This window comes from Dermacentor silvarum, chromosome 1, assembly GCF_013339745.2.
Source record: "Dermacentor silvarum isolate Dsil-2018 chromosome 1, BIME_Dsil_1.4, whole genome shotgun sequence".
Classification (NCBI taxonomy): domain Eukaryota; kingdom Metazoa; phylum Arthropoda; class Arachnida; order Ixodida; family Ixodidae; genus Dermacentor; species Dermacentor silvarum.
In genome coordinates, this window is record NC_051154.1 from 27,634,171 (window position 1) to 27,660,121 (window position 25,951).

General features: G+C 45.4%; 1 protein-coding gene across 1 annotated transcript in view; it reads right to left on the reverse strand.

The window, feature by feature from the left end:
* Nucleotides 1-25,951, reverse strand: part of LOC119442819 (atrial natriuretic peptide receptor 1) — a 62,809-nt gene that overhangs the window by 27,624 nt on the left and 9,234 nt on the right. Inside the window, exons 3-13 of the mRNA XM_049663056.1 lie at nucleotides 17,398-17,751; nucleotides 16,673-16,900; nucleotides 14,965-15,105; nucleotides 14,211-14,345; nucleotides 14,003-14,138; nucleotides 10,716-10,807; nucleotides 9,503-9,647; nucleotides 8,676-8,928; nucleotides 8,239-8,299; nucleotides 3,751-3,828; nucleotides 3,222-3,326 (exon numbers count right to left, since the gene is read on the reverse strand). Coding sequence (XP_049519013.1) covers nucleotides 3,222-3,326; nucleotides 3,751-3,828; nucleotides 8,239-8,299; nucleotides 8,676-8,928; nucleotides 9,503-9,647; nucleotides 10,716-10,807; nucleotides 14,003-14,138; nucleotides 14,211-14,345; nucleotides 14,965-15,105; nucleotides 16,673-16,900; nucleotides 17,398-17,751 — 1,728 coding nt within the window. The remainder of the gene's footprint in view (nucleotides 1-3,221; nucleotides 3,327-3,750; nucleotides 3,829-8,238; nucleotides 8,300-8,675; nucleotides 8,929-9,502; nucleotides 9,648-10,715; nucleotides 10,808-14,002; nucleotides 14,139-14,210; nucleotides 14,346-14,964; nucleotides 15,106-16,672; nucleotides 16,901-17,397; nucleotides 17,752-25,951) is intronic.

The window sequence follows — 25,951 nt, forward strand, 5'->3', positions numbered from 1 at the left end:
GTGGACCATCGCACTCATTAAAAGTGCGACCACAAAGCTAGAGCAAATGTGCGAGGCCTTTGATGCAAAACAGCTTAACAAGGGCGCAATGATGTCATAGTTGATTATGCAGCTTACAGACTTTCTTTTGGGACACACGGCTTTTAATTTAATTCGGACAGAAGTCATGTACGATGACTATCCAAACCGCGATTTCTTTCTTTTTAATTGGCTGCTTCGCTTACTGACTGCAAAAATTGAGTTGACTCGGACGAGAATGCTTCGCATTAAAAAAGCGTGATGTTGAAGAAGCACTGAGCTTACTCGGTCCTTTATGCAGGATATTGTTGCACTCTCAGATAACTTGTTTATATCGAGCATGGGAGGCTGGAGCAAGGTAATTAATATGCGTAGCTTCGCGCAAAAGAGACCTCCAGGCTCAAAAGCCTTGTGTTCCAGCAAGACACTGCGTAAGTTTACGGCTTTCGTATTTTCATTTTTGACCACGATGGTCGACGACGGCGCTTTCAACGAGAGCCAGATAAAGTTTCACGGCTTCAATAGATGACCTCTTTCTCTCCAATGAATAATGCCGTCGTGCGGTCGAGCTATAGGTGTCCCCTTCATCCTCTTGACCAGAAAAAGAGGATGGAGGCATAAAAAAAAATTTCGTCGGCCCTTCCACTCGTGAAGATGGTTAACCAGCGAAGCTGAAATGTGCGCCTTTTTTTTTTTCTTTTTTTTTTCTCAGGAAAGACGCGTAGCATTCGGAGTTCTGTCGAGAGCACAGAGAAAATTTCAGATGTATTCCACCGGCGACCTTTCCGTTCCCATATTCTTTTCGTGGACGAAAAACCCTCGTACAGAACGCCTGCTCCGTGCTGTTCACATCTCCTACATTTGTTTCACTTTCGCGCACGGCCTTCTGGCGCCCGCGTTCTGTCCTGAATTCATTTGAATGGCTTTTGTCTAAGCGCAATCAGCTTAATTGACCCTGAAAAAGGCTCTCTTTTACGGTGGCGCTCTGACGTGAACAAAGAACGCTTAGGGGTAGAGCGAAGAGGAGGAAGAAGAATAAAAACGAAATAAAAAAGAAGACGTGCGGTTTGCGATGGGCAAACTCGGCCCGCGTGCTGAACAGCCGCTACGTACGTGAAATTAGATTTCACTATTGAATTTGAAATGGCGTTTCCTTCTTGCGCGGCGAACTTTCTTGTCACATCGAAATCTCGTCTTTTGTGCCGAGGGGAAGCTTGTTTGACTAAGGGGAGTGCAGCACCTGCTGTGCCTTAAAACGTGCATGGCTACGAGCTGCACGAGTCTCGTCGGGTAGGTCAAGGAGGAAGCTGGTGCTTCACGCTGTGCGGTCTTAATGCGAAGCATTCTTGGCGATTTCAGCCCAGTTTTCTGTAACGACTATCTGGCGACTATCTGGCCGTTCTCGTGGGCTTTTGTGGGCCGATCCCGGATATAGCGTAGTCTAAAAATGTAGGCCGATCCATAAGAGCACTCGGTATGTGCCGATATTCAATGAGCCTATCTGACACCAACTTAGGTAACTGGGTATCGCAACGACAACAAACAACATCATGCGCTACACTCCTCATTAGTTCGCAACATGTCGCAAAAGCATTAACTATTCTCTGCAGACCAATTATATCATTCATAAGTACCATTGTTACCAAATCGTGAATGTTTCGCATTACGTACCTAGATGTTAACTGGAGTTGAGTCTGCATAATCTTTCTTTTATATTTGCATATACAGTCGCATAATTCGCGCTCCGAATGTTTTTGTGCAGTAATGAAAATATTGGTTGGGCAACAAGAGCAAGCTTCATAGAGAATTAAACGCGCGCTCGAATGAAAGCAGGAAAGTCCCCCATAACCCGGAGGCACACACATCAAGTGGCGTCGTGTAGCCCAAATTTGGTTTCCAACTTTCATTTCAATTTATCCGAGCCCGGGGCAATGCGCCGTAATGGCAGAAAAATGTCTTCCTATCACGTAGTTCGCCTTTAGTTTAATCTTATACAAGTAGGAGTATGTTACATCACAGTATGTTTATTGCACATCACGAAAATGTAAGGTCGTGCAACGCCCGACCTTACATTGTCGCAATGTCGCTTGACTCCCGTGTAACTTGGTTACGAAAATGTAAGGTCGTGCAACGCCCGACGTTACATTTTCGTAACCAAGTTACACGGGAGTCAAGCGACATTGCGACACGCATAGTAAACTTTTCATTCGCGACTGTCACAAATGGTCACAACGGTCTCGCTGCATAGATGCCCAGCAACCGATACTTGATACATACTTGTATACTTGATATTTGCATACTTGATACTGAGCGCAAACTAAAGAAGGACGAAAGCGCAGACCGACAAAACAAGCGCTCACATCCAATTAAGCTTCATTTCAATCTCATGAATGTACACACGCGTAGAACAGTACTTGCACCACGCTGTAGATGCACTACAAGAAGAAGAAGAAGAAGAAGAAGAAGAAGGAATTGCTCTTGTCTCTCTCACACACACACGCACATACACGCACATACGCGCACATACACGCACATACATGTACGCACACACTGACAAGACAGGGAACGGCCCATGTTCAGGGCAGATAATACAAAAAATCGCCTATTAACTTTTAGTTATTCACTTCAGGGCGCGATGTTGCAATTGCGAAATTAAAGTCGAGCAGAAGTGAAGTCAAATCGCTTAATATAAGTGCAAAGGCTAGCATCACCTTCGATCATATCTATCCACAAAATCTGCTGAAGTACTGCCTGGATCGCAGACGCACACGCACACACGCACGCACACACAAGCACACGCGCGCACACACGCACCTCTCTTACACTCGCTCTGCACACTTAGAACGGCAAGCAGGGAGAAGGCAAGGAACGCAGTTTTTGCCAACAATATCGAAGGCACGTTCGCAGATTAAACATCATCAGTCTGCGCTGCATCAGCCTACTATCTGCGTGGTGTGATTACTGCTCCGGGCACGGCGTAATTTTCATGCGCGTGAAAAATACAGCTTCAGTTTGCGTTAATTATAAGCAGTATCAAGTAGACGCTCTGCTCTCGTATACAACGGCCACCATACCGTCGCCCGACGCAACAGCCACGGTGTTAGAAGTCGCGGGGAAATTGGGTCTTCCTCGGGAGCCGCGCCTTCGTGCGTTGGCAGCGTGCGAGTTCGTGCGGAAGGCGTGCGTGCCGAAAGCGCTCTCACCCTGAGGCTTCCCCGGGGACAGTATTCCATGACGAGTCCCACGTTCGGGTCCTCTGTGGTCAGCCCCACCAGACGAACCAGGTTCTCGTGCGTCACGTCCCTCATCTGCGTACACGCAAGCTTGGGTTGCCCCCACATGTGAAGAATCGCTTCCGTGTGCGACGCCCTACTTCCACATCTCCCAGAAGCTTTTTTTCTTCGTCACCATCAGACCAATAATAAAGAAATAAACACTGGACAGGCAGCTACATATGGACCCTACCACCGGGATTCTCTGATATCAGCCCTTAAAGGGCGCTGAGCGCAGCATAGGATGAAAAAAAAAAAAGAAGAATTGCATTTTACTCCACGTTGTGACAATGTTGAAGCTCTTAACGCTTTCGACTTGTTCCCGCGCTGCCGGCTGAACGCGTCACGGATTAGCTCAGATTTGAAAGAAAGCAACTCAAACGCCGCAAGACGGGCGTTAATTGCAACTGATCGCACTTGGTTCTTGACATTCAAAAATAACTTCAAGCGTAACTATTACCTGTTTTAGCTCCAGGAGTATGGTTCGCGTGGCCGTGAACTTGGTGATGCGAATGGTCTTGACTGCCACGGTCATGCCCTGCGTGGAAGACCAAACGCGATGCGCGCTTATATGTGGGCCGGCGCAGGAACACGCGCCCTGAACCATCGCGCATGCCTGCGGCACCTTTTCTAGGCGCTCGTGTCATAATCATCTGCCTCGTTACAGGCACCATCAAGCAAACTTTCTGAATACATTCTATACTCGCAAATAGTGTACTGGCGACTTCTTTTGCGCCAGTGAATGCTTGTCCCATATTTAACTCCATTTTCTAGACTTTTTGAACTTCGAATTAAAGCATCTTGACCATACATGTGGGTACAAGCAGAATGAACATACCCCGGAGATAAAAAATTCACGACGAAGGAGTTAAATTTAGGGCACGTAGTGACACGCCCAAAATGATGAGTTTGATGATGAGCACTCCGCTTGTTCTTCCAGTGTACTAAATTTTTTATCTAAGGTGGCCTCTTACGGTGGCCGATGTTGTCGTTGTGTCGCGTCTCGCCATCAGGGAGCGTTTTCTGTATACGTAAGCCGAGTAACAAGCTGATTACTTTGGCTCATGTCCTCCTTGCTATATGTGTGATTTGGATGAAGGTTGTGTTGACGTCAACAGTTTATCCGTCATCCTGTGTTCAGATGAGCCACTTTTTGGCGCAACGACACAATCTAAATATTACCTACAATATACGACTACAAGCAGGTGGTCCTGGGGCGGTATTCTGTAAGAGTCCAATTAGTGGACTGTTACAGAATACCGTCCCTGGTTTGAGCCTTCTCCTTGAACCGACGGCCGAGCGAGTCGCATTCCCCCGTGCTCACTAGCTGCGTTCCCCGAAGGGCGGTCTGATTGGTTGTGTGGCAGTGATAGTTCACGTAGCGTCTTAGTTTTTCCATTCTACTGTTCCTGAGTATAACCAACTGTGGTGGCTGAGTGGCTATGGCGTCGCGCCGCTGTGCACAAGGTCGTACGTTCGATCCCACCAGCTGCGGCGGCCGCATTCCGAAGGGGGCGGAATACAAAAACGCTCGCGTATACCGTTAATTTTTTTCGTTGAACGTTAAAGACGCACAAATACTGTTTGTTTTCTTGAAATAAACTTCAGCTGATAGGCAGTGCCGTTCTTTTTTTTTTCTTATTCCTTCTCTAGTCGTGCTGTTGCTGCTATGAAAAAACCACAGGTGGTTTTATTTAATTCGAAGCTCTCACACTACGGCGTCCCTCATAAACCACTGTGCCCGTTTCCAGACGTTAAACCCCGGAATTTCATTTTGAAATGTTTGTTTCTGAACATAGCAGAAAAACTTTGATTTTCTGATTGGTTGAATGATTGCTTTAACGTGCGAAAGTAACGACTGCGCTGCGAAAAACGCTGTACTGGAGGACTCCGAATAAATTTTGGTAATTTCTAAGTTCTTTAACGTGCACCTAAATCTAAAGACACTGACTTTTTTTTTTTACATTTCGCCCTCATGGAAATGAGGCTGCCGGGTTCGAGAATCGAACCAGTGACGCCGTATGCTCAACAGCAGAACGCCATATCCAGGTGGATATAACTTTTTTATAACGCCAACCATGTTTTAACCATTTCACTATAGTTGAAACATTCCTGCCGTTATCATTTAGATTTAACGACATAGATATCTGTTGTCTTTATGCACAAAAAATGCCGCGATAAACATTTTTATGCGTACATTAAACTCCTGATTGCTCTAGAAAAAAAAAGTTGCGAGATGAGCACAAAACACAGATTGACTTCAAAGAGCAATAAGACATAAAAGAAACCACAACGTTCGCTATGTACGTAACCAAGTACTAGAAAAAAGCTATGCACTACTCATGAGTAACCACCCTACCATGTGACTTTCATCGTGGATGAACGGCTGCCTCGCCAGACTGTCCTTTAGTAATTGTTGCGTGAAACTACATAATCGCAGCTACGCTAACTCAATGCACTTGTATTATTTGGCCATGCGGACATCATTGGCAGGAATAAATTACAGTGTGCAATCGCCAAAAATGAGCCATGTTTCTCAATTATGAATTTGGCGGTTATATTCATCTCTAACAGCTCACGCCATTGTCCTCCGAAAGAGAGCCATGTTTTGGAACACACTTAAGGAATGCTTTCATTGTGGTGCGAACGTAATTGCGCAATTAATTACCACGTAACAACTTCAGTTGATACAGACAGGAGTGGAAGATTGTATCTATAGTTTGACGTTAAAAGCGAGCAAGTGCGCAGTGGCATCACGTCAACGTTTCTATATCGGGCCTATTCCTTCATCCGGGCCACAGTGGTCGTCCTTAGCAGAATTAGCATGGACATCTTACCCCGCAGCGGCAAGAAATTTGGGAGGTTCGCGTCATCTACAGTTGGAGCGAGGGAAAGAAAACACTTGGCTTCAGGCGGCGAAGGATACAGTATTCAACACGCTGAGGCGGAATTTCAGCGGGATGGGAGAGTTATGAGTTTTGCATCAAATGTTGGGCAGTATTATTAAAGGAATATTGAAACGCCTTTTCAAAGTGGTAGAAAGAAGCTCCACCACAGGCTACTTCCACGTAAAGGCTGACACTTAGCAAGTGTGAATGTTGAGAAACTTAAGATATTTTAACCTGATACTATAGTGTCGGCCTTTATGTCACGGGACCTGGCGTCCTCGACATTGTCGTGACGTCATGACACAGAGCAACATCATGCTATGCAACATCATGCCACAGCAACACAGAGCTACAGTCATGACACACAGCAGCGATAACTCTAGGTACGACCACGTTGCTTGCAAAAAATAAATAAAAATAAAATAAAATTAATAATAAACAAGTGTGCTGCGCGCTTTTCTTCAGACTGTGCTTGGGTGTGACAGCTGCCGCCTACGCAGGAACTGAGCTAGCCAATGTATTATGACGTCACGATGCATCCATCTCCTGAACACCAAAACCAAAACTAATTCATGAAAACAAGTATTAATGGTAAATTATTTAGGGCGCCCTGGCGCTTGCAGGTACTTTCTTTCTTGGGTTTAGACGGTTTGCACCTTCATTTAACGCAAAAAAAGCTAAGTCAGAGATCTCATGTCCAGTACTCATTTAATGTAAAAAAAAAAAAATCTTTCAAAATCGCGCCCATCTTATTTCTAGGTCATTCGCTCTTTCGCGGCCGCGCATTGCGGCTGATGCTAAAGTTGCAGCATGCCAGACGACCGGAAAGCAATCCGACTGGCGTCATTGGGCATCCGTTTCAGACCGAAGAGAACATTCCGGATGTTCAAACTCGTACGTTGCAACAGAGACAACTATTAGGCGACACAGAAGCACGCCCTGTAACGGTTCTCCTCGCTGCGGTAGAGCGAACGACATCGACAGTGCTTATTAGCGGAAAGAGAAGACGCGCCTAATGGTCGCCCCCTACAAGCGTCGTTCGATTGCGATGCACCGCCCAAAATAACGAGCGCCGTCTAGTTCCTGGAATCTCTGCATGGAGTGAGGGGATTATCCTGCCAAGGCTTAGCTGGGAGCGGAAGCGATCCTCTCGGTCGCCTTCGCGCATCTTCCTCCGCAATGCGTCCCTTCCGGACACGTCACAAAGAGCTAAAACCGCATTCAACGCCGGCTTCGCGTTTTCAGCTTTGCTTGAAGCTTGCATTTGCAGCCGCCTTTTATATGCCGCTCTTGCTTTCGAAACGATATCGCTCGCCACGCAGAAACATTTTCAGTTTGGCACGCTCGGCTTGGGATTTCGTTCTTGTGCTTTCCGGCGTTAAGCTGTTGCTATTTTAGATTTCCGCCTTTTCCAGCGAATATTTTACAACAGGCAAGCAAAAAGAAAAAAAAGAAGGGTGGGTGTAGTTTTTCATTTACCACATACACCCCCCTTCCCCTTCAATGTTTTCGCATTAAAATACGAATGGCGAAAAAAAAAAAGTGCGGAGGAGGAGGCAGGAACTGGATTTCATTCAACTTCGCAAGGCCGCCGCCTCTCTATGCAAAAGTTACGCTATCGCTGTTGTCAGACGGGCCATCAGTGTTGGGCTGCAACAATGCTTCCAGCTTGTGTAAATCATGGAGCCTCACCGCTTTAGAAAAAACGGAATGCACTTTACGGTGTCTCTCGTGTTCTTTTATATGCTGAATGCTTCGGTGGTTACCATCGCTGTACTGCATTTGCCGTTTTTCTTTTCTCCTGAAAATAATGAAAGAAAAACCTGCAGCGGTTCAGTTTTACTCTGTCTCTCTCTCTCTTTCTATCTATATATATTTCATTTTCGCCCGATGAGAAATCCTCTGTTCTCTTCAGCTGACACAGATTTGGTCTTTTAAGGTTCTACTTTAAACACCTCCGGCACAGCTGCCTTGAAATAGAAACGAACATCACGGTTTCCAGCCTTCACGCTACGCCCTCGTATAACGGTATAGTATAAAGCTGAAATCAACGCCCTTACCTTGTAAATCCCAACGTGGACATCGCCGTAGCAACCCTGTGTAGAGCAGGCGCCTGCAAACCTCTGCGCCAAGGTTAGAAAAAAGAAAGAAGTATAACCAAGGACGTTCTCCCTGTACGCGTCCCTCTTAAAGTGCAACTCTTTCATCAAAAGTGCAACGTCGAGACGTAGGCCGTCGCTGAGAAATGTTTAGAGACGCACTGAAATGAACGGAGTGAACCCAATTAAGCCAAATTTATGGGAAAGATCTCAGGCTTATCCCTACAGCTGTTCATTGTTCATGGCTTAGAAATGCGAGCGAAACTGGGACTTTCTTACCTCTGTCACCCTCGCCGCTTTTTCTTTCTTTCTTTTTTTTTGCAAATTGAGAAGGCGGTAAGGCAGTAATGTACCCACACTAACACCATCATTTGGAACTTTTCGGGCGTGTCTGTAACCGAGAGTAAAGCGCTGTTCCCGAAGAACTCACGGGCGAGCCTTTGGACAGGCCTTCGTCGTTGGTGGCGAGGCTACTAGCAGACTTCCGGCTTCTCTCCGGAAAAGCGATGTCCTCCCACTTGATGCTCCACCAGAAGTTTGCTAGTTGCGTCTCCAGCTGCACCCTCCGGTAGAACAGGAGGGCGACTATGGCCATGCCGAAGAAACTCAGCAGCGTCACCAGTGTCACCACGATCAGCAGCGTGGGCGATTCTGCGCACGACGTCCAGACCGCCATCAGTGGCAGCTTCAGTGTCGGTCAGCGACCTCACATATATAGCTGTACAACAATCTGGATTTCTAGTCGGATTACCTTGCTCTTACCCCCCTCTCTAATCCTCCCATTTGATTCTATTCCCTCGTTTGTACCATACGATACGTTATTAAAAGTAACAATTGACCAGTAATAACGTCAATCTAACTGGAACATTTATTTAACTTTATGGGAAAGAAGCGTCCGATGTAATCAATTTGACGCATAATTTTATGCATGAAAAAGAAGATTGTGGGCCTTTATGCCACTTGTCAGCGTTAACAGACGGCAAAACACTAACTGCGTGTTCGCTTTAACAGTGTACAGAAGGCTTTAATAGTGTTCTCTACACTACTGTACAGAATGAATGAGGTGTAGAATATGCGTTGCTCGGGCTTTGCAGCCGAACTTCATTATACTGACAGCCAATATGACTAATTAAAACTAATTTACTACACGTTACCACTACGCAGCTTGTAATACACTGGTAACCCACAACTAATTCCGAGTGCGCGGAATGGATGAAACTGGCACCTTTTCGCTGGCAGTGAGGGGCGTCCCCAAGGAAGCCGCACTCGGGCACGTCCTGCGGTGGCTCGGTTCGCTGACCCGGCCAGTAGATGGTCACGTTCTCCACCGGCACCAGCACCTGTCGCGCCCCGTGGTACACAGCCACGGGCTGCGACCGAAACACACCATCATGGACGTCGGCAACATCCGCAACACAAGCACAAAATTAAAAAAAGGGTACTAATATGACAGGATGGTGCACACTCCTTGCGACATATTACAGACTATATAATTAATTTCTTTTCAGCGCTCTCGGATAACCCTCATCATCTCCCCCTAATAAAAGAAAAATCTAGTTCCTTCTCCTAAAAAAAATTGGAAATTAAAAAGAAAACAAATTATAAGATTGAACCCCAAATTGTGCTTAGTAATTATGGACATTTGACGTTCGATCTCAAACGCAAAATGAGAACGCAAATTTAGAATAGTATATTAAGATTAAAGCGTGAAAAGTGCACTTGCTCTTGTTGCAGTCTCGAAGTTGTTGTGATGAGGAAGGATGACAACTAAGTGAAATTAAAGCAGAGTATGTACGCATTATTTCAAGATACGGTGCGCATATCAATAAACACCGAGATATAAAAACATAACAATAGTTAAAACTTCAGATTAAAATCTTATCGGAAGATTAAATTAAATCGGTAGACACTACAGTTAAGCACCGGCAAAAAACTTAGTTAATAATGAATAGCCATACAAAAATGAAGGCAAATGAAAACAGGAAAGACAATTTGGGAAATGTACTTTTGTTTTATAAATTATGTTCCCCCTAACATGTAGAAGACGGTTAAACTTGCATTCGTAGTTATAATTTCTTTACAATTATCGAACAAAAAATTTCAAGAATTTGAGGTTTATTTACTCTATACTTTCTTTGGGTTCACGTTTGCTTGCTTTATGCTGTAGGTTCTTGTTTATCGAGTGGCACAGTACCCTGATTTTGCTAGCTCGAGATTACCGTATATTTACGGCTCTTGCAAACCTGCGATCTGTCACCCAACAAGCATTAGGTGACAGATAACAAATTCGCACAGGCGTTTGTGCAGATCTGCAGAGCTGCAGGTTATTCTCCGAACTTTTTTGTTGTTGTTTTGCCCTATAAACCTTTAAAAAAAATCAGCTCTTATTATGCACACTTCTGGATTCCGATTTCGATGCTCAAAGTGACGGATCATACCCGCATTTCGAGTGTGGTAGGGTCGAGAGCCTTCAATGCGTACTCCGCGATGCGGTCTCCATTGGCGTTGAAGTGGATTTTACCCGTCAATCCTGCGTCCGAGTGCAACAGTAAGCCGTGCATCTTGTTTCTCATTAGAAAATTTCATGGTAAGTTAAACACAATTACAAAAAGATTTGAAACACTGTTGGTGGAAGAGCAAAAATATCCTATCATCATCAAGCTTTCTTATCAGGGTCTGAATAGAAGTACGAGCTCATTTAAAAGGGAGTAATAAATAAACAATATACAGCGGAATGTCTCCAATATTTGCCTGGTTTAAAGGTTCAGGTCCGCATGATTTAGAAATATGTCAACAATCTCAGCTGAGGCTCTACAAAAAGGAAATTTGCATAAAACTGTAGGATAGTTTGCTCGGACGCACGGGTAATTTCAGGAGCTTTTATTCCGGGATCTGTCACAATAACTAAATATTCAAAGGTGGTATTGAAAAAAAAAAACAAAAAAAACTTTTATATTATTAGAATCATGTTATCGAGCTCCCAGAGTGGTTTGGTAAAGACAATCTCTTCTGACCCTGTGCTTAATTGTCCTGATTTGACCATGCTCTTTGTGCCCTGGTTTGGTATGCTTACTTCGGCACTAGGGCCGTACTTTAGGCGTGCTCTTTGAGATCTTTTCGGTATACCAAATATACCTTGCAGATCACGCGAGCGGCCAACTTAAAATCACTGGATGCTGCATGCATTTTTCAAGATACCGCAGTACTCGGCTGTTGGAACGGAAGCTTTGGCGGCGTTGATGGTTTTGTTGTCATTACAGATATTGTTTGGAAGGATGTTCTTTAAACCTTTTCACAGATAACCAAGCGCTCAGTTACTTTTTTACGGGCAAGATAGATAGAGAAGATTCTACAGTTAACATATTGCGTCGCTCGTTTACCTGGGGAAAGGCTTTCAGGAGCAAATGCGCATTCAAGAGGACATATATGTGCGACAGGCTGGGACGACGGCGTCAACCCCTTACGGCGTTGGGGAAGAACTGATGAAGTGAAACTTCGGAATGTAAAACTTAATGTTTCGAAATCTAACGTTCCCATTGTGCGGAAATTTTACCATGATAGCCGCAATTCTGCTGGGTACAACAGATATTGAAAAACTCAATGGAAGGTATTTAAAAAAGTAATAATTCTAACCTCCCGAGAATAGCATTGGCGAATGTTTTGTTATTTACCACAAGTGCCAGATTAGCAAGGAAAAGCGCTAAGCACGCCAGAACAAAATTGTCATTTCCAAGTGTTCAGCAATTCTACTTGAAGTTATATAGGGTGACTATTTTTAAGTTTTACGGAATTTTTAAAAATAGCCTGTTAACATAATTGCAGTACTTGAGCTGGATTACTCAGAGAGGCGGAAATTACTTGCCCGAGAAATGAAAACACATATTCAACTAATTAAGTTCCCTAATTATCTTCGGAATTAATTACTTTACGGCACATAATTGCAATTTACGAATTGTAGCCGGTGACATTGCGCTTCCCGACGTGACCAGGCCCATCGAGCCCTGCTAACTTTTCTTAAAGACACTGACTTGGCCTCCCGTTTATAGACATTATTTGTATTTTGTTTTGTTGTGTCTGTCTCCGTCATTTCTTCATTTCCTCTTTTCTTTCCTCGTGTTTTCAGTTCCTCTATTCCCTCCTCGTGAAAGAGTAGGCAGGCATTGTGCCCCTCTCGGTGGCAGTTGTCAGCTTGCTCCCTCCCTATTTCCTTCGTGTCCTTGTGTTATATGTACACAAACCAAATAATGATAATGCAAGGCGTATCCACTTGGAATGAATTTCCAGAATGACACCAGTTTGGAGATATGCGCCATAATACTCAACATCAAAATGCGCTGTTGTTCCGCTTACATTTTTAAGAAAACGCTTTTATGCACTGAAGCACAAAAGTAACTGGAACGCCCATGTATTTCGTCCCACACTTTGGGAAATAATATCTCGAAACTGGTGTCATCCCAGAAATTCATTTAAAGTGGCATTCATCTTGTAAGCTCACCGGCTACAATTCGTAAATTGCAATATGTGCCATAAAGTAATTAATTATGCGGTTAATTAGTGAAGTGTTAATAATTAGTTGAATATGTGTTTCGAGTTCTCGTGCAAGTATTGCCCGCATCTCCGAGTAATCCAGCTCAAGGACTAGAATTATGTTATCTGCGACGGGCTACTTTTAAAAATCCCGTAAAACTTAAACACGATCACCCTGTATACCTCGACTTCTCTGAGTTGCACAACATGGAATGGGAATTGAAAAGAGTGCAGTCAAGTTTAGTGGCCACCGATGAGTGTACCGATAATGGTAGCAGCTAACGCACGATATACGCTACACAATTCTTGACCTTCTGAAAACCGAGCATATCTGACAACATGAGACCTGTGGTCACGGATAATGGTGCTGCATTTCACACCAAGCAGCTCTCTGAGTGGGCATGTTGCTATTAACCTCCGGCAGATGGAGCACGAGAGTTCGTCTCCTTCTGTCCAGCTTTCGAACATTGCTCATGCAACTGTGCTTTCGGTGCATGCATATAAAGAACCCAGTGTGGTAAAAAATAATTCAGAGCCTCTCACAGCAATAGTTTTGCTCTGGGACGTTAAGCCTCCATCGTTCAATCAACACAGTTTTCAAACATTGCGGACCCAATAGAAGACCGACTATTGTATACCTCCCAGAGTAAGTTGTGGTCATATGTGCGCGGTCACATTGTTTTCTTTGGGAAAGGATGTACAAGACTGCAGCTGAAAGAGAACAATAAGTCCAATTGAATAACATCATCGTCAAGGTCCGCTTAAATTCAACTGTCCCGTAGAGTTAGAACGTCCCACACACATACAAGAACCCAATCGTCCAGCTGGAAAGCGCGGGTTTAGTAGGCGTTACGATTCGTTAGGCCTACTCAATTCACACTTTTCGGCTGCGTTGAAGGCTCAACAGGAGTTCAAGTAGAATGCCATAAGAAGTAATAATAAAATTTAAGGAGAGAAATTAACAAATGGAAGCCTCAAGCGTACGAAAGATTCGCGAATAAATTCTAATTCATTGAAAATGCTTAGCTGCTTAGGTAACCTCGAGTTTCTGATTGGATTAGAAAACCAACTGGCACTATAGCAGATAACTTTGAGCGAAGATCTGCCTTCTCGCTGTGCCTTTTAGGAAGAGCCCCAGATTATCGCTTGTCCACAGTTCGAAGAGCATGCGCAGTTCGAAGTGCGAGTTGTTTCGTACCGTAGCGCGTGCTATTCATGATGAGGTCGATAAGTGCACGGCCGTCCATGGGATCTCCACCGTTGGCGAGCGTCTCGTTCAGCGCCCATGCATACAGCTGGACACAGTCGTAGAAGCCCGCGATGAGCACGTTCACCTGCAAGACACAGCTCGTGTCCGCATACATTGGACTACTAGACGACCCCGTGGGTGCGGCCGTTTCACTCACAATGGAATCCTCGATGGTGGTGTTGAACTCTTTCCTCGAGTTATGCACCACCTGGCGCACAAATTGCTTGTACTCGGGGCTGGTGGGGATCTTGAGCGACAGGATCATCAGGGCCTCGTACATCTTACGGACTTCCTGCGTACGTGACGAAGGCCGGTGCACCGAGAGCCCCAGGATGTTAGGGCTAGGCTACATCAGAGTTGGTGTAAAGACCGAACTGCGCTTGTACTGTGTAATTTACCTCAAATGCTGAGTAGTTTGTCCTCAGCTAGTTTTCACACGGACCTCTGTATAATTTATCCCACAATTTTCTCGAACACACTTACTGGGCCGCATATCGATTCATGCATACAAGAAACCGTCCGCTATGGGTGTAATAGGTGAGCGACGATACAGCTACAAATAGTGCAAGAGAGAACATGCATGAAAAAAGAGACGCGAGCAGACGTAACGTCACCTGTGTCCGTGTTTCTTACTTTGTCGCTGTTTGCTTTTTTCGCTCCCTTTACATGAAAGATTCGACTCCAACTAGCCCAAACCATTGCAGACCCTCGATGTATACTAGATATAAAAAACAACAAGAAAACGAAAATAAAACAAGAAACAACATTATGCATTGCGGTTTAACATCGAAGATCAGGTGTCGTTGATTCAATAAAAAGAAGGAAAGAACGTTATCAACGAGACTAAGCAACTAAGCAAGTCTGGTGTTAGCGTAAACCGGACACACTGTAGGTATGAAGCACGTACTGACCGTGTTCCGGGAGTCCCCTTCTTTGTACCAGGAGAACTCTCCAAAGTAACGCTCGTTCTTGTACGGTTCGGCCGTGAGGAAGGCGAACTGACCGTCGTGCATGCCTAGATCGTGTGCGTCAAGCAGCAGCTGTCGAATGACCTGTTGGCATTTTGAGGACAGAAAGCGCAATTCACAGGACCACTTGGGGATGACACGAATGATGCGGGCGCAACTAACGACTGCGAAACTTGTAGAACAATTGTAGTTTAGTGAGAGGTGTGCCCTCATGACCGCTAACGTTAGTTCTTCCGAATGATTTCTGTGGTTACCGTCCCCCGCTGCCATGCCAGTGCTACCTACCTCCATGGATTTTTCTTTAACGTTCCGCAAAGATCTCTGCTTGAAATATTCGCTGGCCTGTAGGCGTCGCTAAACATTGCTCAGCGGTTGGCTATTTTTAGTAGCCACCTTCTCACCAATGGGCATCTACCTTTTTCGGAAATTGCCAGAACACTAAGCATTCATAACTAACTAACTAACTAACTAACTAACTAACTAACTAACTAACTAACTAACTAACTAACTAACTAACTAACTAACTAACTAACTAACTAACTAACTAACTAACTAACTAACTAACTAACTAACTAATTAACTAACTAACTAACTAACTAACTAACTAGTTCGCTGAGAATTAGCTAAATTCCAACTGCAATTCATTTATTGTATGAAATTCATGAGCTGCCTTTTTTTTTTCCCGTTTTTTAGTACAGTTGTCTTCCTCGTGCGTTAGCCAGATATACGAAGGGCATGGCACAAACTTTTCATAAGTGTGTTACTTTGCGAGAGAAAAAGCTATAAACAGTACAGTGGATCACTACGAAAAGCAAGCGTTTACAACACCAACAAACAGGCAGCTCGCAGAAGCATTGGTCATTAAAATAGAGAGAAAGTAGAAGAAAAAGCAGGAAGTTTCACCATTATTGCATCTGCTTCGCTATCTTACGCTGGGCAAGATGAAAGGTAGGTCACAAAAAAAAAAGTGATAGAGAGAGAGAGAAAGAGAGAGAGACGAGAAAACGACAGAATGAAGACATGCGCAAACACATTGCAAGTGTTGTGCCACACATTTAGAGACCGTCGCATGGTCCAGTTGTTTTTGGGTACCGCAGCAAGCCTCGAGAGCTAGCCGGTCTGTGTGTACATTTTGCACTGGGACTGGGTCACAATATCTCTTTGTTCGTGAAAGTCGATCGTTCAGCGTCTTAGACTCGCACTAATGAAAACTATCTTGAGGCAGAAGAATCTTGGAATAGGCTAGCTGGTTCATCATGAACGCAAGTTTTCAGCGCAAACAATACAAAGACAGACGGAAGACACATCAAAACAGGACCAGCGCTACATTTGAGCGCGGGTCATGTTCCGATGTGTTTCTTTGTTTTGTTTTCCTCTTTGTTTTGTGTGCTATGAAAACCTTCGTTTCTAAGAAACTATCTTGCCGTCGAAGGAAGGGCAGCGACAAAGGGCATGCTCTGCAGTTCCGTCGAAACCTCAAATACTGCGCGCAGCCCTTTCAACCACCTCAGCAGGGAATGACTAAGCATTAATAAAAACGACCTTCAGCAATTAGCGACGCAGCAAAGTGACTCGAAATGATGCCTAATACCTGCTTCTGCGAGCTACTTCATCGCTATGTACGTACAGAAGAGTGATGGAGAGTATGTACCTCGCCATCACCGGCCAGTAGGAAGACGCGCGCGTACGAGCGACCTTCGACCAGCAGCGAGGTGTAGTTGACGGACGATCGGCTAGAATCGAAGTCGCGGAAGACGGCGCGCACGCCCGTGTCAGGGTCAGCAAATAGGCCCTCGAGCGCGCGCCGCAGCTGCCGGAAGAAGGACTGCGAGCTGTCCGAGAGCACCACCAGGTGCCGCCAGCCGAAGTGGCGCAGCACCTGCACACCGGTGAGAAACGCGCACTGTGGTTCGTTTGTCGACCACGGTCTGGAAGCACATGTACATGGAGCTAGCTTCCAGAAGCTGCCTGCACATTTGTAGATTTATTGCGCGCTGTAATTTTCACGCGGGACTGTTTCACGCAGAACAGCCCTCGTCTCTTCTAGTAGGAGTCCAACTGCCCTAACTCGCACCTTTCTTTCTCAAAATGAGACTCTGCATTTGATCGTTAGCATGGCTTAGGAGTGGAAACAACCGATAGTATTGACTGTCCGTTTGCGAAGAAATCATTCTAATCATGTGTTTTACCCACAGAAGTACTCGGAACATGGCAACCACAAGGCTGACTTTTTTTCCCTGCGTGCGAAGAAACTTCCAGGCTGCGTGCCTATAGGCCGTGAAACTAATTCCTTTTTTTTTTCTTTTTTCGCAACTCACCTGTTGTAAAAAAGAAAAAAAATCTGTTGAAGCAGTGAGCGAAGTGAGCGTGCCTTACCTGGAGGAAAGCATCCCGGAGCGCGTTGATGGTGAGCGCGAGGCGTACCAGCGTGCCGTAGATGGTGCGGTCCTCGAACTGCGCCCCGACACCAGCCGCCGTGCACACCGGCACGTTCCAGTGCGAGGCGAGTCGGCCCACCGAGTCCACGGCCATGGAGCAGCCGGGACCCACGAAGGCCGCCACGCCGCCGCCCAGGTACTCTTCGGCCGCATAGTTGCCCGCGTAGTTGTTGATGCATGACGTGTAGCCGCGGCGGCCGATCAGCTCGAACGCAATGTGCGGGTACAACTTGCGAACCTGCGACGAAGCCGCCGCCATCACCGACGAGGCCGGCTGTTGACCCAGATTTGGCTGAAGGCCAGGGTGCGTGTATGCGAGCGTTTAAAGAAAGCAACCGTTGGTTTTCAGCGGCACATGCAAAGATGGCTTTGAACCGCGGTTCAATGACGTAGATTGAAGTGACAATTCGCACGCGAAAGGTTCGGTTACAGTAATAATTGCCAGGCTCAGCGCCTCTATAATATAACTCCGTCAAGCTAAGGATACCACAAGTTAACTTTGGTTTAGCCGCACGACAACGATCACCTCTTTCTTTCTATGCCCGTGTCTAGGTTTCATAAATTAATGAACCAATGTCGACGTCATTTCTTGTTTTCGTTTTGTGTCAAAAGTTTAACTTTCTATTGTCACCTCGAAGCGACGCTTATTTCTGGTGACTGTTCACTGCCACCGAGGCGGCAAGATCGTGCTGTGCCGCGTCCCAACCGATTACGCGAATGTTTGGCTTGAAGAAATCGGTGTGATAACATACGCCTGAACCGTTCGCTATACTGCCTAGCATGGGACTAATTTTCATCGGTTCTTTCGGCAACGCTACAGGCGCAGTATCAGTCACAAGGAATGAACCCTCGTTCTGTGATCTGCGGAAAACCAACGGGTGAGAGATAATGCTGTCTTGTATGCTTGCACGCACAATCTGCAGCACTTCGCAACAGCACCATTCCGCGCAACCACCTCGCGATCGTCAATTGCTAAATGCGTCCACATGAACCACAATACCTGCTTCACGCAAATACTGTATGGTACTTTCAGGAGAATTCGCGGACACTTTTTTACATAATTTACCGCTGTAGATAATGATGCTCGTCAAAAAACATTGTATCGTGGTCTTTTAGAATACACGAAAGCCTGCCGCAATATCAGTCGGCGGCCGTTTGAAAAGATGGCGATAATTTTAATTAAATTATGGGGTTTTACGGGCCAAAACCAATGGAGATAATTCCTAAAACTCAAAGTTACGCAATATGCATACGAAAACAACATAAATGGAAAAGAAAGAAAACAAAACCCTTTGCTCGACTCATTTCGAAGTCGATGTGCATCGAGGGCGGAACTCGTGAGAAGAACCAAGTTGTTCTCGTATGCGGCCTCAGTGAGGCCACAGGTATACGAATAGGCACTCTGGCTTTGATTTCTGTGGTTATCGTATCCCGCTGCCATCCCAGTGCTGCCTACCTCCATCGATTTTTCTTTAACGTTCCGCAAAGATCTCTGCCTGAAATATTCGCTGGCCTGTGGGCGTCGCTAAACATTGCTCAGCGGTTTGCTATTTTTAGTAGCCACCTTCTCACCAATGGGCATCTACCTTTTTGGCAATTGCCAGAACACTAAGATTAACTAACTAACTAACTAACTAACTAACTAACTAACTAACTAACTAACTAACTAACTAACTAACTAACTAACTAACTAACTGTTAGTTACTAACTGACTAACTGTTAGTTACTAACTGAATAACTGTTAGTTACTAACTGACTAACTAACTAGTTCGCTGCTTGAGAATTAGCTAAACTCCAACGGTAGTAGCTGCAATTAAAATATTGTACCAAATTCATGAGCTGCCTTTTTTTTCTTTCTTTCCCCATTTTTTTAGTGCAGTTGTCTTCCTCGTACGTTAGCCAGATATACAAAAGGCGTGACACCAACTTTTCATAAGTGTGTTACTTTGCGAGAGAAAAAGCTACAAACAGTACAGCGGATCACTACGAAAAGCAAACGTTTACAACATCAACAAACAGGCATTTTTTTTTTTTTGCAGCGATAATAAGCCGTGTAGAAATTGCAATGAAACTGGAACTTGATATTAGTTTAAGGCTTTGTTCTGCTTGTAACGCAAGCGTTACGTCTGAAAGTAGCTATGCAGTATACAGTATACAATGTCGCATGTATGCAGATTAATTCTTAAGCACCAGGGATAACTTGAAAACTGACCAAAATATACAACGCCGCCGCCTTTGGCTTTGCTCGCACACCACTGAGGTTGAGAAACGAACCTTCGACTTCGAAATTTGTCGCATTGCATACCAGCTTCGTTCCGGTGGACGCGGGGTAAAAAAAAAAAAAGAAAAAAAAATTCCACGCTGGGATTCAGCTACTTTTTACATGAACGGGCGTTCTTTTATTAGGAGTTGCCTCTGGCGCCACAGATGCGCAGGCATTGAAAAGTTGTATATAGTGTCCCCGTGGATTAGTCTTTCACGGTAATCGGAACTTCTAGGTCAAGCTCCATTGTCCAATCTTGTAGCGTCTTGTGCGGCTCCATGCGCGGTGAGCATCAAATGCTGGCCCCTCAGGGTCCCGGCAATTACCTCGACCGTAAATCAGCCGCGCAGCAGCAATGGGCCCCACGAGGATTGCCGTCGCCGCCACGGATATTGGCTCATCCCGATGCCAGAGGGCGGGCGCGCGCAGCGCTGGGGCCCGGCTTAAGGCGGCCATATTTCTCCGGACCCCTGATCCGCCGTGCTCTGGCCCCGTTATTTTTAGGAGGTCGCCCATTCCGCTCGCGTGAGCCGCGGCCACTTGCTCGAGGACCGGTCGCGTACCTTGCCCAGGGCCCGCTAGTGGCCAAAGGCGCATGAGTGCAGGCTGAGGACATACCGGCCCTTAATTGCGCAAGCTTTATTTATGTTAAGAATTCACTCACCAAAATCATTAAGTTGTTCGCGCTCGACTAGCTTCTATAAATAATACACGACAGACGTCTATTTTGCCTGAGAACATTTCATGGAAGCGACATATGCTTGGTTGTTTTGTCGACCAGAAGGAGCCGAAGAAGAAGAAAAAAAAAAACGGTTATGGAGGATTTGGGCATCATGATTTCGACGTATTTCTCCCGTCTACGAAATATATAGCAAAAGCGGGCAAGTGGTGCTCGCTCGCGCTCCACGTGGCGATCACTACGAAGCTCAGTTTCTGAACACGCGTGAGAGGCCACGTGGACGCTGCAACGGCGAGGTTTCGTGACCATGGCCGCTGGTCGCTCCGTTTCCGCCGATGCCTGCCTGGTTCGCACGAGGAGAGATGTAACTCGCGCACCTCGCTGTCACCTTGCTACCTGTTGAGATTCAAACGGCGGGGGGGTACAAGTATCCGTGCCCGTACAATAATGGCCGGGACGCACAGACACACAGTGACCACACTGTGCCTCCACTGAGCAGCAGTCTGCGCATCGGACTATTCGTGCCGGCACATATTGTTGCGAGGACGAGAGACGCTCTTTGTCGTTTAGAAGATGACATTTCATTTGGTCGCCTGTATGCTGTCCCGCTACTGTCAAAAATACTCGGTACTGCCAAGCGTGGTGCCCCTGCTGCGCGTGGTGTTTCTCCACGAAATTAACGTGAGTGCCATGCAGAAATGCATCGCATTACCAGCGCAGAGGAACGACTGACGAGGAACAAAATGGAGGACGAGCGCGGAAGTTCACCTGGGGCTCATAATAAAAATCCGAATCATAATGTTAATTAGGTTCAGGTCCAAATTACAACACCAAGGTAGCATAAGACAAGGGTTCCAGTTATCCAGTGCATGTACCGGGACCTTTGTTTACTAACGCGAAGCATTCCTGTCCGAAAGCCGCCAATTTCTTGCGGGTGAGTGGGGAATCTCGCTGTTTTCGTGGGCCGATTCCGGTTGTTTACCAGGCTACTGTTAAATAATGACACGTACATCTGGGACACTGATTCAAACCAAGCAGTTTGTTTATCCCAGGGTCCGGCAGTTTGACAAAGTTGTACTAACTTCCCTACGGCAGCGGCCCGCTTATCTTCGTCATCATGTGCAGAGAAATCGCGCAGCTTTACCTTTCTGTACACGAACATCAGAAGTGTGATACCTGAACATATCGCTCTTTCGTCACTTATTGACTCAAGCTCGGCGTACCTTGTAGCTCTCACCGAAACATGGTTGGATGACACGTATCCTGATAGCAGTATACTTGTCACATCATCAGAATTCAATTTCTTTCGCTGTGATCGCAAGCAAAGAAGAGGTGGTGGTGTGCTCATTGCGGTGAAAAAAGATTACGTTATTTCGCCTGTCAATATCACCACGTTTCTTGAGTGCGTCATCATGTGTATTCACTGTAGAACGAAGGGAAATGGCACTGTAATCGCTGGAACTTTTTATCGCCCGCCAAATAGCACTTATTTCTCAAGCGAATTTCATTGCGTGATAAGTGAAATCTTGGCAATGTTTACTAATTCAGTGCTAATTATTTTTGGTGATTTCAATTTTCCTTCTATTAATTGGAACACTCAGTCTGTTCCAGCTTCGCAAACTGAAGCACGTGGTTTCCTTCATGCATGTCTAGACTTTTCATTAACACAACTCATTACAGACCCCACGCGCTCTTCAGCCACGTCAGCCAATATCCTTGACCTCATTCTGACTAATGACCCCGCCTTCTGTTCGCATATTACTCTTCTTGATGGCTTGCCCGATCATGCGATAATCACTGGTCAACTGACGCAAACGCCAAACAAAAAGAAAGTTACGTCTAAGCGCATACGATGCTACAAAAAAGCTGATTATGCAAGTGTCAATTCGGAGTTGTCATTGTTTACCGACCAATTTTTAGAGAACCATTTATCACGAACAGTTGAAGAAAACTGGGTATTATTTAGGGATAAGTATTGTAGACTAATTGAGAAGTACATACCAGTTATTACTATAAAATGCAGCAACAATACACCTTGGTTTAATATTCAACTCACACGTCTCAATAACAAAAAGAAGCGTCTCTATCGAAACGCGGACAAAGACAGGCAGTCTGTATCATGGAAACGATCCGAAAAATGCGATGCCCAGTACCAATCCCTCCTTAAAACAACACGTCGGCATTTTTTTCGTCATGACTTAGCATCGATGCTTATCACTAATCCTCACAGGTTCTGGCGCATAATAAATCCGGTTTCCTATCCAGATGTTATCCTCGCAGATTCAAATGGCGAGATAGTTCCGTACTTTATGTGTGCGCAGATTCTAAATGACACGTTTTCCTCAGTGTTTAGTCATGGAGATATCCCTACGTGTCCTACATTGGACGCACTTTCTGATGTGGGCATGTCTGAAATAGTAGTTCACGAAGTAGGTATCTTTTCTTTGATGAGCCGACTAAAATTATCATCTACGTGTGACCACAATGGATTCAATCACAACATTCTTAAAAAGACAGATGAAGGACTATCGCGTATACTCTCCGCAATATTTTCACAATTCTTGTCTAACTCAAGCATTCCTAGCGATTGGCGAATGGCTAAGGTCATTGCAGAGTTCAAGTCCGGTGAGCGTTCTTCAGCCCTCAACTACAGCCCCATATCCTTAACAAGTACAATCTACAAGCTATTAGAACACGTCATACACTCGCAGGTTATCAATTATTGGGAAGAGAACAACTTAATTTGAGGGTATCAGCACGGTTTCCGCAAGTTATATTCGTGCGACACTCAGTTAGCTGGCTTTATTGATGACCTGCATTCATCCATAGATGCTGGTATTCAGGTCGACGCAATATTCCTTGATTACTCGAAGCCATTCGACCGTGTTCCACACCATCGTCTTCTAACAAAGTTAGCAAGGTATAACATTCATCCTCTATAGTTCTCGCATGGATTAAAGACTTCTTATCTTGCAGGATGCAATTCACATCGGTAAACAATTTTAACTCTTCATGTGGCCAGGTGACGTCAGGCGTACCGCAAGGCAGCATTCTTGGGCCATTACTGTTTCTTGTTTTTATTAATGATTTACCAGACAGCGTTTCATCCAGAATCACACGTTTCGCAGATGACTGCGTAATTTACCATAACATTTCTTCTGTAATTGATCAAGAGGTTCTTCAAACTGACCTTAACTCTGTAAGCGCTTGGTGCGATGCTTGGTTAATGTCACTAAATCTAAAAAAATATGGGGTTTTACGTGCCAAAACCACGATCTGATTATGAGGCACATAGGCGCGATTACGAAGGGGGGGGGGGGCGCTGCCCCCCCCCCCTCTCCCGTTCTTAGAATGTCATTACCAGAGTCCTGTTACCCAAATCATTTATTGTTTCTTTTGAGTTGCCTCTACCTTTTTCTTAAAATATTATTGTGGCTAAAAGCTAACTGCATCATTGTTGACGGAGACATGCGTGGCTTTTATTCATACTTTTGCTTTATTTCTGAACATCCTGATAATAGGAAATCAAGCGCATTAGAAGCACCAACGGCGGCTACCTCATCCGTATTTTTTCACTTCAACATGTTATTTTAATTTCCTGTGTGAACACTATGTACAGACACATTATATTTCAATATGTACACAGGCCAAAATTTATTATATATTTAAGGAGAAAGAGATAACCAACTAACAATTATTTCTAATGATATGGATAGCCTATGTCTAGAGAATGAATATGTTGTATGTTCAACTCGCTACAAATTGCTTTGCGCGCTTTTTTGACACTGAATAAGACCTGCAGACTTCAGTGACCTCTTCGGCAGAGTCTTTTATCAACGGTGTGTGAAATGCACGTGAATGATATGTGTTTCAGCATTGCTTCTCTTTCCAGTAGGTATTGCATGCTAGGGACTCAGGGAAAAAATTATAATAATTTATAACATTTATTGGGGATGGAAACATCGCAACGTGCATGCAGAGGTCATAAATATATATATAATTAACTTAGTAATCGAAGTGAGGCCAAGCCGGATTCACTCGAAATCAGAATCAATAGCAGTCATGCGCAGCAGAGCTTTTAATAGTACTCAGAATAATAAAAAAATGTCACAGTTTCGCCCTAAGGGCGAAGCAATGAATGCGATAGCAACACAGCAATGTCATACGAAGTAAGGTGAGCGGCTTTGGTAGCAACAACACGCAGAACTGTTGTCGACGCCATCGGCGTTTTGCCCGCGTTAGCTCAAAATGCGTGCGGCGTTGGTGACTGTTGCTGGAGCCTCTGATATAAATAGGCACCTGGTGCCGCAGCTAAACGTCGCCTCCCTTCCCTCCCCCTCCCCCACGGCCTCTCGCGCGTCCGAAGAAGGCGCGTTTGCTCTACATATATGGTGATTGTAAAGGAGAAAAGAGACGCCTACTTCTGCAGCCCTTAAGCGAGCACGGCGCAGAACGCGCGTTTGTTCTCCGCCGTGCGTTCACTCCCCGTGAAAGACGCGCCCCTCGCGCCCTTTCACTCGCACATACAGCGTTCGGCGCGCGGCGACGATTTCATCTCCAAATGACGTCATACGGAACCTCACGGCGACGGCGACGGCGACGGCGACGGCGACGGCGACGCCGACGGCAGAAATCTGCTTTTGAGTGTCCATATAATTGCTATCGCAATAAAAAGAAATAAAAAAAGAGGCTGCAGTTTCGCCAGAAAGGCGAAGCAGCATTAGTGATAGCGAAGCATAATATAATTACACGAAGGAAGATTCTTCCCGTATAAATCCATGTAAGAGCCGCACCCCCAACTTGAAAGTAAATATTTTTTAAAAATCCAACCGAGAAGCAATCGCATTCAGCGCTGATTCCGATTGCGCTCCACTGCGAATTTTCTCGCGCAGCGTACTTTCGCACGTCACAACTATAAAAAAAAGTTGGTTACAGCTTAAGAAGACAGGAGAGGGCCCCGCCCTGATCACTGAAGCGCAGCAGCCGAATTGCCACCGCGACTAAAGAAATAGTCCCGCTGACACGACTCGGCCCCGCCCGAAGCGCGGGCTGCCGTGTCCTCTGTCGGCGGGGTCACCGGCCGGCCGTCGTCAGTGTAGAGTTACGGTGGCTACCATACTAGAGTGCACACCCATTGGTGGATGCTCGTGTGCATCCGCCTTTGAGGGGCAAATGCCGCTGCCTTTTCAAGTTGTACACGACTATACATAGCGAGAGGAGGCGATAGCGGAGGTTTACGGCGGATTTCATAGTCGTTGTTGGAAAAATTTGATAAAATAGCCCGGTCCAATGTAAGGCTCGACAAAATTGCGGCAAAATAGCGCGGCCCTCACACGAGTCTGTACGTTGGTTATATCGTCTATATGAATTGTAGTAACATTTACTTACTAATTAAAATAGCAAACATCGTGCAATGCACGGACCAAGTAAACCTGTATATATCTCTCTGGATGACCACGAACAGTCGCAATCACAACGCTGGCATTATGAAGATCGCCAGCAGCGGGGGCGAACGATTCGTACAGCCATGCGATTCATCGCGACTCCGAA